The 13791-nt window shown below is 62.6% G+C and overlaps 1 protein-coding gene across 2 annotated transcripts in view; it reads right to left on the bottom strand.

Moving 5' to 3' along the window:
• The window catches only part of BAHCC1 (BAH domain and coiled-coil containing 1), a 55174-nt gene extending 41726 nt beyond the window's left edge, over positions 1-13448 (bottom strand). Inside the window, exons 1-2 of one of the 2 annotated variants that reach the window (XM_036222918.1) lie at positions 13277-13448; positions 9257-9641 (exon numbers count right to left, since the gene is read on the bottom strand). In XM_036222918.1, the coding sequence (XP_036078811.1) occupies positions 9257-9431 (175 nt within the window). In that variant the 5' untranslated portion in view covers positions 9432-9641; positions 13277-13448. Of the gene's footprint in view, positions 1-9256; positions 9642-9829; positions 10269-13276 lie in introns of those variants that run through there. The other variant, XM_036222919.1, reaches the window with a different exon arrangement.
• Between the last annotated feature and the right edge of the window lie 343 nt (positions 13449-13791).

The raw sequence follows: 13791 nt of genomic DNA, 5'->3' as shown, positions 1-13791 counted from the left end.
TGAGGGGCTCTGACCCATGAGTGGGGCCCACGGGGGTCCCCCATGTGCTGCCTGTCCCCAGGGAAGCAGCCGTCCTGCGAGGCCCAGGGACCAGCCACCGGACAGGGGTGTGTCCGGGTGTGTGGCCAGCTGGCCTCGTAGGCTCCCAGGGCAGGCAGATGGGGGACGGTAAGACTAGTGGCACCTATGGGGGGGCAGTGGGGAAGGCACTGGGGCCCCACCCACCCTGGGGCAAGGTTCGAGGTGGGAGACCAGGACAGAGGGGCGCGTGGCCCGCCCGCCTGGTCCCAGAGCTTTTAAGGGGCAGAGCAGGGACAATGGACCACTGGAGTCCCCGGCCAAACGCTGGTCCTGCAGGCAAAGCGTGGGGCGCGAAGGACCCGACCTGAGAGGGCAGCTCTCCCGTCTCTGCCCCCCAGGACGGAGAGGCTGCAGAGAGCGAGGGGTGGGACCCACAGTCCTGCCTCCGCCCTGCTCGGCGCCCCTGCACCCTCATTCTTACTTGCTGGTTGCCTGCTCCCCACAGCCCCTTCCCTCACTGCCCAATGGCCACCCACATAGCCCCCGTGGAGAGGGGCCCTCTCCCCCAGTGTCCCCCTCACCTGCCAGAGCCCTACAACTCAGAGGAAGCTGCTGCTTTCCGTCCCCAGACTTGGGGACCAGGTAAGCGACGCACAGGAATTGCCCCCCCCCCCGGTGCTCAGCCTGACTGTCCGGTGGAGCCCCCTGCTCTCCACGCCCCGCACCGCCAGGTGTGGCACCAACAGGGCGTGGACGGCTCACTCTGCCAGCCTGCGCAGCCCTGACACCCGTTAAAATGTAGCGCACGCAGCCCGGGGACTGTGCCAATGACGGAATGCCCCTGCGAGGCGCGGCAGTGCTGGCTTGGCCCCAGGGAGGAGGCCACGCAGCGGGGGGACACGTGGAGGGCGTGGCCAGTGAGAAAGTCCAGAGGCCCCCACGTGGTGGCCAGGCACAGGGGCGGGGCGCCCCGGTTTTGGTGAAGCGGCCGGGCAGATTCAGGCCCCAGCATTCCCTCCTGCCTTAGTCTCCCAGGACCCAGGGACCCTCCTCGCGTGCACGGGTGCAAGCGTGCCACCCACGCGTGGAAGGGCACCCCCCCCCCGTGGCCTCTCTGTCCAGGTGGGAGGGGGGCCAGCGACAGCAGGCCCAGCTCTGGGGATCCAAAGGGAGCAGGGACACAGGACCCTCTCCACAGGGAAGGCGACCAGTGCGGGGAGGGGTGCCAGGCCCACGGGCGCTGGGCAGGGCACCGTGGGGGTGGGGCTGGGGGCTGCTGCAAGGCCTGCTGGGACAGACTGCAGAGGGCACTCAGCGCCAGCGTGGACCACGCAGGATGGGGGTCGAGCGCTGCAGGCCCGGGAAGGAGCTGAGAGGTGGAGTGTGAGCAGGACTGGGGGGACATGGGCAGGGCAGGGGGGCTGTGCTGAGAGGATGTGAGGCCAGGACCTCGGGGCGCCAAGGCCACACGCCGTGGAGGCCACAGGACAGAGCCCGGGCCGGCGGGGGCGGCCAGCGGGGCGGGGCTGGGAGCAGAAAGCCTGCCCGGGGCAGCAGAGGGCGGCACAGGTGGGCACGGGGCGGTGGGTCCGGGAACCTTCGGGGACACAGAACGAGACAGGTGGTGGGTGGGGGCTGAGCTAAGGTGGGGAGGGGCTTGGGGTAGGGAGACCTCGAGGGTAGGGGTGGGGAGGGAAGGTGACAGGGACCCGGAGGACAGGCTCCCCTGGGAGAATGAATCCACATGCGGACGGGAGGCAGGTGCTGGGGGAGGGGACGGTCAGGGGAGCCCAGAGGGAGTTCCGCAGTGCCAGCGGGAAGGGGGGCTGCCCCGGAGGGTCGCGGGGGCCCGCGGGCCCCACGCTGGCCGGCAGCCGGGAGCGGAAGGTCGGAGCAGGTGGCGGGAAGTGGAGACGCACATTCCCGGGGCCGGCTCTCCCGGGGGCCACTGCAACGCGACTCCGCGAAGGCCCGTGGTGAGTGTGAGCGAGAGTGTGTGTGTGAGTGTGCACACCGGCCCGGCAGGGCGGGCACCCGTGAGCGGGCGGTGGCGCACGTCCACGCGCCCTGGGCATGTGGCGGCTCCGCCCTGCTACGCCGGCTGGTCTGGTCGGCGGGGAGGTCGAGGTCTGCGGCGGGCCCAGGCGGCGATGCCCGGCCGTGCCAGAGGCGGACCCGCCCCCCGTGCTGCGGCGAGGCGCGCTGGGCACCTGCCCCACCCCCAATGCTGCATCCTCGCCTGGGCCCGGGCTGTCCCCATGCAGCTGTGCTCCCGGCACCCCGCCTGAGAGGGGCCCCTGCCCGGCTAGGCTCTGCGATGGGGGGCCACGATGCCCACTCCTGGAGCCGCCTGTGGAGACCCCACGGAAGAAAGCCCCTGGGGGCCCGGCAAGGGGCCCCCCGAGGGACAGCAGCTGGGTGCTTATTTCACACAGCCGAGGATTCGCCTTTCTGGGGGGGGGTGCCCCACAAAGGCGCTGCCCTTTGGGGACCCAAGCTTGCTGCTCGGAGGCCTCTAGGGGCAGCACACCTATCCACTGAGCACCCCCTTCCCTCCATTTCTAGAAGCTTCCAGGGGAAGCCGAGCCCCTGCCCTGAGGACGGAGGGGGCTTCCTCCCCTCACTGTCAGCTGCAGGTGCACAGCGGCACCCCCGGCCCCCAAAGTCTTTGCATCTAGACACACTGGACTCTTTGTTGGGGGGCCTGGGGCAGGGGAGAGGGGACAGGGAACCCAACCCACCTGTTTGTTCCCTCCTCCTCCCCCACCCCGGGTCAGGATGAAAACAACAGAAAAAAAACGCTTCCTAGCCGATCGGATCTGGAACCTAATCGTCTGGACAGCTGCAGCGGCTGCGGCCGCCGCCTGGCTGGCCCCCAGCCTGGGCGCTGGACACCTCCCTGCCAGGGCCCAGCCCGCTGCAAACCCAGCACCAACCTCCACGGGGGCCGGCGCCCCCCACTTCCAAGCCCACGCCCGGTCCCTGCCATGCCGTCGTCGGAGGCAGTGGCTTGCAGGTCCACGGGAGGCAGTAACACTATATATTACAACAAACAGAGCGGCCCACTGACAAATAGGCCTGCGTGATCTAAACGGTATATTATCCCATAAAACCGTCAGCGGGCAGAGCGCCAGGGCCGACAGAGCCGAGGCGGCCACACGCCCGCGGGCTCCCGGGGCCCAGGCCCTTCTGCGGGGCAGCCCGGCTGCCGGGGGTTCTGCAGATATCGAGGCTGGTTTGATTTTGGCGTTTGCTTGTAGTACTGTCTTTGGTGGGACACAGGCGTTCTCAGAGGCCCATGGGGACCGGGGAAACCCGGAGCTGGTCCCTGGCCGTGCAGAGCAAGTCAGCCATCCGCCAAACACACAGGGCACGGGCTCTGCACCCGGAAGCCTGAAGTGCCCGCGTGTGGCTAATGCAATGCGAGGCTGGCCGAAGGCCGCCGGGGAGCCTGTCGCCCACGCCACCAGGGGCAGGCTGCGGGCAATGGCGGTGTGGGCCCTTCTCTGGACAGGTGATGGGCAGCCCAGTCCTCCTCTCAGAGTGGCCTCGGGCAGCGCCTCTGCCCTTGAAAGGGCTTTTAGGAAAAGGCCAGAAGTCATTCGGGATGAATGCTGGTCAAGGGCATCGACAAGGCCAGGAGCTGCTACTGAGGATGGGGCTGGGGCACACGCTGACAGCTGTGCAGGACTTTCTCACGGGACTTCCTCGGTGGAGCCCAGTCCTGACGCCTCCCAGGCAGAGGCCCGGCACCCCCTCCATGCCAGCCCCTCACAGGGGTGGCCCGGGGCCCCTTTGAGAAGGCCACTCTGAAGGGGGGCACAGCGGCTGGTGGGGATTCCCCCAGGGACCCCGGCCACAACCACCATCAGGGCAGCTGCCCTGTGGGGGAGGGTCACACCCATCGCTGGGGCCTATATTCAGATACTTATGGTAGGCGGAAAGCCAGGCGGGCCTGGAGGCCTCTCCCAGGAAGAAGGGCCAGGGGGCTCTGGGGGTGGCCAGCCCGGAAAGCACTCATTCCCAGGGGTGCTGGCGGACCTCCATCTGGGCTTGGGAATTCCCAGCTCAGGGCCAGTCTCAGGCTCAGACCCTGGACCCAGACCAGGGGCATTCTGGGAAGTGTAGTCCTCTGGGAGTTGCGAGGGCTGTCCAAGATAGGGGGGCAACCTCGGAAGAGGAGAGAGAAAGGGGGTTACCCTGACCCTGATCCCAGGGTGGGATTTTAACCTTCCTGGGAAATGGATGAACTCAAGACTCACCCGCTGCCCGAGCAGACATAGCGGAGGCCCGAGGCCCGAGGCCCTGAGGCCAGCTCAGGTCACACCCACAATCGTTTTCCCAGCAAGCTGCTCAGCACTTTTATTTTGGTGGGGAGACCTGAGGACTCCCCAGAGAGGAAATGCCGAAAGTGCCCCTCACTCCCGTCCTGTGGCTGCTGCCCCCCAGACACCGGGTGACTCCCGTCCTGTGGCTGCTGCCCCCCAGACACCGGGTGACTCCCGTCCTGTGGCTGCTGCCCCCCAGACACCGGGTGCGCGAGCGGAGCACCCGCCAGGGGAGCAGGGTGTGACCCGGGGACGCGGGGAGAGGCGGCCGCGCGCTGCTGGTGCCCACGCGTAATTTATGCTCACAGCCTGCTCCGATGACATATGTAAGTTGACAGCGAACATCCTATCAACTTGCTGGAGTGTATCTTGATTGTTAAAACACACTCTTAAAGGTGTATGATCATTCATCAAATTAAAATAGCCGTGCCTGGCCTGTCCTTTCTCTGCCTTCCCTGCCCACCCCCCTGCCGCCCCCCTCCTCCTCTGCCTCCTGGGCACCCTGCCCTTGCACCCAGGTCCTGGTCCTCCGGGGGACCCTGCTCCTGCTTCTAGGGGACCCTGCTCGGGCAATGCCTCCCCACCCAGCCCCAGGCCAGGGCAAGCCCACTAAATCCCCAAGAAGTGACAAACGCCAGAAGCCCCACCAATTAAATTTAAACTCATGCAAAGCTCAGTGGCTAGTAAATTATTATTTTTATTAGCTTGAACCAAGTTCCCGTAAGAGAGAAAGTGAACTTGCTCCCATGAATGGCTCTTGTATAATTTATTTAACTCTGTGCTTTTTGCCAAAGCCTGAGATATTTTTAGCTTGTTCTGTTGTTGGATTTGGCTTTTTTATGTGTGTTTCTGAGGAGTATTTTTAGCCTCATCCATGTTATGCTAACAGCCTCCTATGCGCCGTGTCCTGTCGGAGCGGCTGTTGAACCCAGAGCCCAGTCTCACAGCAGACGAGGCAGATTTCTAAGAATAACAGGGGAGCGTGTGGGGGTGCGGCGTTTTCCAGGGGAGAGGTACAGCGATCTGCACAGGGCCACTAGCTAAGCTGCCTCGTTACTCACGTGACCGGGATATTCCTATGGGAATATCCTCCCAGGAATGATCGACAAGGGGGCAGCGCAGGCCCCACTGAGGAAAAAAACACACATTCCCACAACGGCGTGAGGGCCGCAGCCTGGCGGGTCCAGGGGCCGGTGCCGGTCCGGGCCTGGCGGCGGCTGGCAGCAGCTTTGATGTCTGGTTCCGTCACTTACAGAGCAGGATGGATAGAGGCTTCAGAAAGTAACTCTTTTCACACCTACTTAATGTTGGTAACTGTTGCAGAAACACTCCATCGTGTCATTGAGTTAATGAGGTATTTACGAAAATGTATTTTTTTCCTTTACAAAAAAATATCACATGGGAGGGAGGGGGAACCTTTGATGGGGTCTTTTCACACTGGGAAATTATCTTTTTTCCTCTACTGCGGTTTTCTTTTTTTTTTCTTTCTGAGACTGGCGATCGGAAGCTCCCCGCAGGAAGAAGCCTGCAGCTCTCCCCGCAGAAGGGACGTGCGGCCCTGGTGGCGCCCCCTGAGCTCTACCCCGGGCTCAGGGCACCCGGCCACCAGGCCAGGCCACCGCCACCCCAACGGAAACAAGAGAAGGGGCGGGCGGGGAGAACCCAACCCACCCGGGACGACTGGAATGGCACCTCCACCTCCCTGTGCCTTCCTCGGTGGAGACCCCCAAGGCTTGCCCCTGGGGGTGGAGGAGGGGCAGGCAGAGAAGGACGCAGGCCCCGGGCTGCCCCCCGGAAGTGGGGGCGGGCTTCTCCGCGGCCAGGGGCCAGGCTGCCTTCTTACTAAAGCGCTCCGGAGCGGCGTGGTCCCCAGTCCTCCTGGCGGAGAACCTGCGGCTGCTGCGCGGTTGATTTCTCTTTTTTTTCCCCCTAGATTTCACAGCTTTGCCTCCGGACCATCTGTATTAGAGACAAAATCTAACACTGCACTAAAAATAATGACTCCAAACATTTTAATTGCACCTTTTGGTGACAAGGTTACTGGAACAGCACTTTACCATAGAACCCTACAGCCCGGTGACGACGCTACGGGCACTTTCATTTTTAGAGAAACAGCAGCAGCAGCCCTGGAGCCCGACGTCCCATCGGGGTGCCTCCCTCAGGCTGACATTTTGAAAGCACTGGGTGGGGACCGGGGAGAGCAGCACAGGCGGGGAGGAGACCCTTGGCCCAGACCGGGTGGCTGTGCCAAGGACAGCGGCCCAGGGAGCCAGAGGCTCCATCTCCCGCGGCGGGGCCAGCGCGCACGCTAGAGCCGCGGGAGGCCGGGAAGAGGCGAGCGCCTGGCGGAGGGAGGGGCGGACGGGCGGCCGCGGCCGCAGCCTGCAGACCCCAGGCCGGCCTCGAAGCGGGGACGAAGTTCTCCAAGCCAGCCATTTGGAAATCCGCATAGGAGAGGCAAAAACAATTTTTTAACTTAATTATACTTTTTTTTTTCTTTCTAAATGAGACTATACATAGATACAGACCAAAGCAAAGTGACTGGGGGTATAATTCCTTTTTTAAAAATTAACGCAGCCAAATTTTAAAAACCAACACAATATTCCGGCTTTCAGCAATTTCGAAAGGCTTTTCAGTGGCAGATGTTTCTAGCCAGCCTTCCCGTCACCAAGCACAATAGGTCTCTCAGGTCCCCCAGGGGGTGGATCGGCCTCCAGGAGCAGGGGACACGTGGCCCTCCAGCAGCCCCCCTCTGGGGGTGCCCTGGGGACCTCCAGCGCCCTCTAGAGCGCCATGCAGATGCAGAAGGCAGCAGGGTCTGGGTCAAGGACACAGACGTGGCCAGCACCACCCACCCTCTCCCAAGCCCCCTGTGGCCTGCTCTCAGAGAACCACGTGGTCAAACGTGGACTGAAGGAGACAATGGTTCTGGCCACCCGACCACGCTCCCACCTGACTCGGTGGCGCCTGCATGTGAAAACAGCAGCGGAAAGGGGAAATGGCTGCTGACCGGCTCGGGCCGGGCTTGGTGGGCAGGGAGGGGGAGTCCGGCCCGGCTGTGCCTCCCCGCGAGGGCCCTAGCTTGCCCCCACCCTATCGGTGTCAAGGGCCTTCCAGCCCCTGGTTTCCGTTGGTACTGGTACCTGCCAGGCTGGAGGGCTGGGCGTATGGGGAGAGTCTAGCTGCTCCCTCCCCATCCCCCAACCTGCAGGCTCAGCCTTCCCACCCTCAGGGGCCTCTGGCCGGAGATGGGGCTGATCACACTGGGCACGGCCCCCACCCGCAGCTCCCCAGCGTGGGCCGGGCCGAGCAGGGTGGGCAGCCGCCCCGACACAAGGGCAGGGCAGCCACCACCACAGGACAGCCAGGACAGATATTTTTAAGTCACCAACTGCCCAGGCAAGTACTTTTTCTCTTTCAAGCTATAAATCTAGAGAAGAAAAAAGAGAGAGAAAGAAGGAAGAGCAAGCAAGGAAAAGGGCAGCCTTGCAGCAGGCGCGCCCGCCCAGGGACAGCGCCGAGGTGGTGGCCAAGGCTGAGTCCAGAGAGCGCTGGGGCTAGCCCCTCCACGCCCGTCCAGCTCTAACTTTTTGAATCTCATGTTGTAAATGCTAAAAGCCCACTATTAATTAAGCAATTTTGCATTTTTTTAAGGAAATTTACGTTTTTCTTTCTGATTGCCTTCCCTTCTGACATTTTCCCTTCTAGCCTGACTCTGCCATCCGTTTTAATCCACACACTAATTGTAATCCCATTAAAGCAGATATAATTTTATTAGTATTCACAGTTCATCAAGCTAGCAATAATAACTGTTACTGCCAAATTAACAACAACAAAAAAGAGGCAAACATTTCTGATGTTTAGAACAAACTGTAAACAAAGGCAAGCCAACCTTCCAGGGTGACCGTGGGGTCCCCATGCGCTTCCTGCAAGCTTGGCGGGGCTGGCCAGTGACCCGCAGGGTCTGGGCGGGGTGGCGGCCGCTCTGCCACACTGCCGCTGGCCTGCCGCTGGCCTGCCGCTGGCCTGCTTCTCCGCGACTGTGACATCAAAGCCGCCCCAGAGAGGGACTGCTCTGGGGGCCTGGGTCAGCTCTGCCTGAAGGACAGACCCTCCTGGGCAGGGAATCCTAGAGGACGAGAGCTCGGGGCCACCCGCTCGCTACCTCCTCTCGGAGCAAATTCGTCTGCACTCGCCTGCACCGAAATCCCGAAATCCCGCCGCAGCCGCGCCGCCTCCAGCGACACGCGCGCGGCGCTGCGCTGCCCCGGGCCGCGCTCCGGCCACTCGGTGTCCGCTTTAGCAGGATACCAGAGGCACTTGTTAAAGCAAAAGCATGCCCTGCAAACCCATTCTCGCCCTGACACTTCAAGGCTTTATATAGAAACAGGATTTGCTCGTCTGACACCAGCAGTCCTTATTAAGGCTCCCCCCGTGCACACCGCCCTAATCCGCGAGGCCTCGGCGCGCCCCGCGCCCCCCCCACCCCCAAGTCACAACAGCCGTTTTGTTCCCGCAGAAAGTGCCTCGTTGTCCCAGCCCCGGAATGTCTTAGGATGTGAATGCAGAATGCAGAAATGAGGTTTCCGCGGAATTTAGTTCTTCTGCAAGAAGACGTGGGGGAGGGTGGCAGGGGCGATAGGCTACATTTTGAGCCAGCTCCGAGGCTGTCCCCTCTGAGACCCCGGGGGACCCCGGCGAAGGCCTCTCTAAACCGCGATTATCCGGCTAGGTGCCGAGCCGGGAGCCGCTCTGCGCCCGGGCTGCCCGCGCGCCGGAGCAGGGAAATGAAACCGAGGGCCCCTCCGCAAACGCTCGGAGAGACGGGGCGGGCGCCCGCTCGACCCCCGGCCGTGCCCACCTCGCTCTGGGCCTGCACTCCCGCGCCCGCCTCGGCTGCCACTGACCTGTGTGCGAAGCCATGGGCAGCGGTGACGGGAAGTACTTTCCGGGCTGGAAGTGCGCCGGGGGCTGCGCCGCGGGCCCGGCCGGGGCAAGGCGGGCGGCGGCGGCGCTGCGGTGGCCCAGGCTCCCGCGCTCCGACAGCAGATGCGGCGGCGGCGCGAAGTCGCGGCCATCCATGCCGGGCCCCGGCCCGCCGCCACCGCCTCTTCCCGCGAGCAGCGCGGCCGGGGCCCGGGGGCGGCTTGGAGCGCGGGCGGCGCGAGGGCGGCGCGGAGGAGGCGGCGTCCGGGTCACCGGCGGCGGCGCGGCTGGTCAGCACGCCGGCGGACTGGTCTCCTGGGCGGGCGGCCACGCGCCGAGCCAGCAGCCGCCGTGCGGGTCCATAGTCTGCAGAGAAGCAAGCGGAGGAGATTCGGTGACTCGCGGCTCGGCTCGCCCGGGGGTCCCCGCCCCGCGCGTCCCCCACCCCACCCCACCCCACCCCCAAGCCCCGGAGGCCAGGCCGGAGCGCTCCGCGCGTCTCCCTGCTGCACACACGCGCGCCGGGCCACCCGGGTCCCCGCGCGCGCACACACCGTCCCGGCCATGCTCGGCCCGGAGGAGCCTGGGGGCAATCCGGCGCCCCGCTCGCCGCTTTCCCTGCGTGTCCCCGAGGCGAGGGCACCGCGGCGAAGGACTGCTGGCTCCGCTGGGTGATAAAAATCCCAAATCTGCGAAGCCATCACGCGCGCGCGCGCACTCACACTCACTCACACACACACACACACACACTCACTCACTCACGCACACCCTCTCCCTTCCCCCGCTGCCCAAAGGTGCCTCGGAGGAAAAGGCCTGGGGTCCACGCTCGCTTTTTTCCTCTGCCCTCCTCATCGCGAGGTCCGGCTTTTACTGCATTCCGCTTAACTGAATAACCATGCTAATTAAGCGAGTAATTTTATTGATTGTAACTCAAGAGTTTTTTTTTTTTATAACCTTCCCTTTTCCCCTCTCCCATCCCCCCATGCGTCTTTCGGTCCATTCTTTTGAACCCGCCAACCACCCCCCCAACCCCAAAGGGACCAGTCCCGCAGCCCACAGCATCAAGCCAGGACCCCAAGCCAGCTCCCTGGAGCCCAGGCGTCTGCATCCGATGCCGGCGTCACCTGGGCCGCCACGCCGCAGTGCCCGGCCTGCTGTCCGCGAGCCGGGAGCTTCCTGGCGAGGCTGGAACAATCACCCCGCCCCCCCCCCATTAAATTCTCCTAGGATCTTTCTCTGAGGATTAGAGGGTGGGGGCTGCTTTGAGCGCCAGAAATTGTTCTCTCAACGCCCCAAATCGGCCACGGGGTCTCTCCCTTCAGCGCCTGCCCGCGGGCCGGTCTCCGCGCCGCCGGGCTGCTCCGGGACTCGGGGTCTGCGGCGCCCGGCTCGGCTCGTGGAGAGTCGGCCCAGGCAGGCGCAACCTTCTCCCCTGCAGAACCCGAGCTTCCACAGTTCACCTCTACCTCCTGGCGGGGCCACAGAAAAACGACCCCTCCTCCCTTCTTTCCCACCCCCTCCCAACGCGGAGAGTCCACTCCGAGGCTAAACTGGGGACAATTTCAGACGCTGAATGCGGAGCAAGGGGCACAAACCGCTCCGATGTGCGTCCGTGTGCCTCTTTCATTTCGCGCATTTCTCTTTATTTGCTAAATCTGTATTGTTTTAATGTTTGATATCAATTCCAACAAAAGGGAGGGGGATAGGAGTAATAGTCTTAATTGTGAACTTTGCAGAAAACCTTGACTTTTTTTTTTTTGCCGTCCCACCGTAGCAAAGCGATTAAGATGTTTCCCATTTCGTGAATACCATTTTAAATTGCTATATTTAATGCTACGAGTTCTACAACGTCTTATTTGCAGACTATTTTTGTTTGATTTAATCTATAACCGAAAACATAATGTATTAAGAGAATACATATTTGCTCAGCTGATAAGCTTTTTTAATATTTATTCGAAGAGCTTTTGCATTGTAAATAAATGGGCGCTACACAGAGTTCTCTTTGTCTCTCAACTTCATACAAAGGGGTTTGGGGCTCTCTCCCCGGGTCTAACAAATAACTCGGCTCGCCGCCGCTCGGGCCTGCACTGCGCGCGCCAGGCAGTTGGGGCCGCAGCGAGGCGGGAGCCGGGGGGCGCGGGGCGGGACAAAGGGAAAGAAGGAGGGGAGGGAGGTCTGAGACCCGCGGCTTCAAAGGCGCCGGTGGCTGAGTGCGCGGGGGTCGTGTGCGCCACGCTTTTGTTTTGTGAGGTTTCTTGTTTCCAGTAAGAAATTTCAAAATCGTCCAGAAAGCGCGAGCTGCTCCGATTCTCTGGACGCGGGCTGCGCTAGCAACTAATCTGCCTGCTGCCTCCTGCGGGCGGATCGCGGGCTCCACTCATCGCGCCTCGCCAGCCCGCTGGAGTTTTACGCAAACAGGGGGTGGATTATCGTCGCCCCTCGGTGCCGCAGCGATTCTCACTGGGTTGGAGGGGGCTTTCCTTTGTGTTCTTTGCTCGCGGGGAGAGGCCGCGCCGCGCCTCCCGGTCCGCCAGCGCGCGGCTCTCGAGGCCTACGGAACCCGAGCCAGGCTAGGAGAGGGGTGCGGCCGCGGAATTCTGGGCCCTAAGGTCTGGGGTCCAGGCGCCGCCACTCGCGGACCTCAGGGCTCCGAGGCCCCCCCCCACCCCCCACCGCAAGCTGCAGGGGAGACTGCCGCAGAGGCCCGCGCCGCAGTCCCAGGTCGAGCCGGTCTAAGGGAAAAAAATAAGAGGGCGGGCGGCGGGCAGGGGGCCGGCGCCAGCTGGAGAATCACAGACAAGGGCATTTGGGAAAAAACCGAAGCTCGGAACCCTGGCTCCTCCCCGGGTGGCGGCGCGCTGTCCCCAGAGCCGCCCGTCGCCTCTTCGCATAGCTCACGCACTCTAGGATATGAGATCCCTCAGGTTTGCTTTGCTTTTAACTTATGCACCTCAAAACCCGCCCTCGCTTCGGCCGCCCGCCAAGAACGAGGATACCCTTCCGGTTCGCCTCTCTCGGCACCCTGTCCGGGGGTGCGGGCGCTTTGGGGCCTGCAGGCTGGGCTGCGGCCAGGCGCAAACAGGAGGCCGGCTGCCCTGGCGCGGCGGAACGACCCGCTCCCTGCGAAATGCCACCCCCCCACACACGCGCTTCCCGAGAGAGGACGGAGAGCCGGGGCCGCGCCGGACCCCTCACCCCAAGGCGCACCGATGGCAGACCTCGCCTCGCGGGCGGTGGCCGGAGCCCCGTGCGCTGCCCGGGACGCGCGCGGTGGAAACGCCCCGCTGCGCTGGCCTCGCGCTGGCCCCCTCCTCTATCCGCACCCCCCACCCAGAAAAAATTCTGAAATGAATTAGGCTCTGGAAAGCGAAACCCGAAAAACTCGCCATTACCCGTTCCGCCCCGGCCTCTCGTCCCGCACCCAACTGGTGCCAGAAAGCCCCTCTGGCCTTAGCCACCACGAGCCGGCCAGTTCCCTGCGCTGCGGAGCGACCGGGCGGGGCCGACCGGGACTGCTCCGGGGAGGGGGACAGGGAGGGGAGCAGGGTGGGGGGGCAAACAATCGGGGTTCGTTCGTGGTGCCACCGGAGCCAGCGCGTGTCGGCGGCGTCCGGGACCTCCCCGACTGTCATCCCGCAGCCGCCCGCGCGGCTCGCGCCGGATGCAGCCTGACCGGCCCTGTCCTGTCGCGATTATTTATTTTTAATGCTGGGTGTCGATCGAGACAACAAGCGCTCCGAGCAAAGCAAGGACGCATTATGGGGGGAATTTTAAACCGATCGATAAGAATTTTCAGAGGAAAAAAAATCGCTCTTATATATAGTCCATTTTTTAAAAAACCCTGCTCGACATTATAACGGAATTTTTAAAGGGAAGATATATATTTCTTAACATCACAACCCTGATTTTTCTCTTAAAAAATGTAAATCCCCAAAGCCAAAATAAAAAATAAATAATAAAAATACAAAAACAAAAAAATGAAAGCAATTTCAGTTACTTACTGGAGGCTGTTTCCTGGATACAATTGAATGCAATACAATTAAACCAGTAAATGTGACTTTGTTTTGTATTCCTATTGGTATTTTCAATGTGCTGACTGTTGCACTGTAAATGCACCGCTTCCACAACAACGACTCTAGCGAGCCCATCCAGAGCGGCTCTCAAACCTGCAGCCCGGCGCGGCGAGCCACGGGCCCTGCATACTAATAAGCTCGTGCCACTCAGCCCCGAGCAGCCCGTACGCTGATTGGCCACGCTGTCCTCCGCGGCCGGGAGCTCGTGCCACTCATTCGGCGTAAACAGGCCTCCCAATAGGCTGGCGCCGGGCCAGGGAGCTGCCAATCAGGGAGCAGCAGGGCTACTATCGAGCCCGATGGCGCCTAATTCAATCCCGGCGACTGCGCAGCTCCTCTGCGCAGATCGTTGCTGCTGAATGGGAATGTGGTGGCGCAGGGCGGGAGAGGGAGCAGGGGCGAGTGGGAGCGCGTGTCCGCGCGGAGGGGGAGGCTTTTCTTTT

Source organism: Rousettus aegyptiacus, unplaced genomic scaffold, assembly GCF_014176215.1.
Source record: "Rousettus aegyptiacus isolate mRouAeg1 unplaced genomic scaffold, mRouAeg1.p scaffold_m13_p_6, whole genome shotgun sequence".
Taxonomy (NCBI): domain Eukaryota; kingdom Metazoa; phylum Chordata; class Mammalia; order Chiroptera; family Pteropodidae; genus Rousettus; species Rousettus aegyptiacus.
Note: the sequence above shows the minus strand (reverse complement) of the source record. Positions and strands in the feature narration are given on the sequence as shown.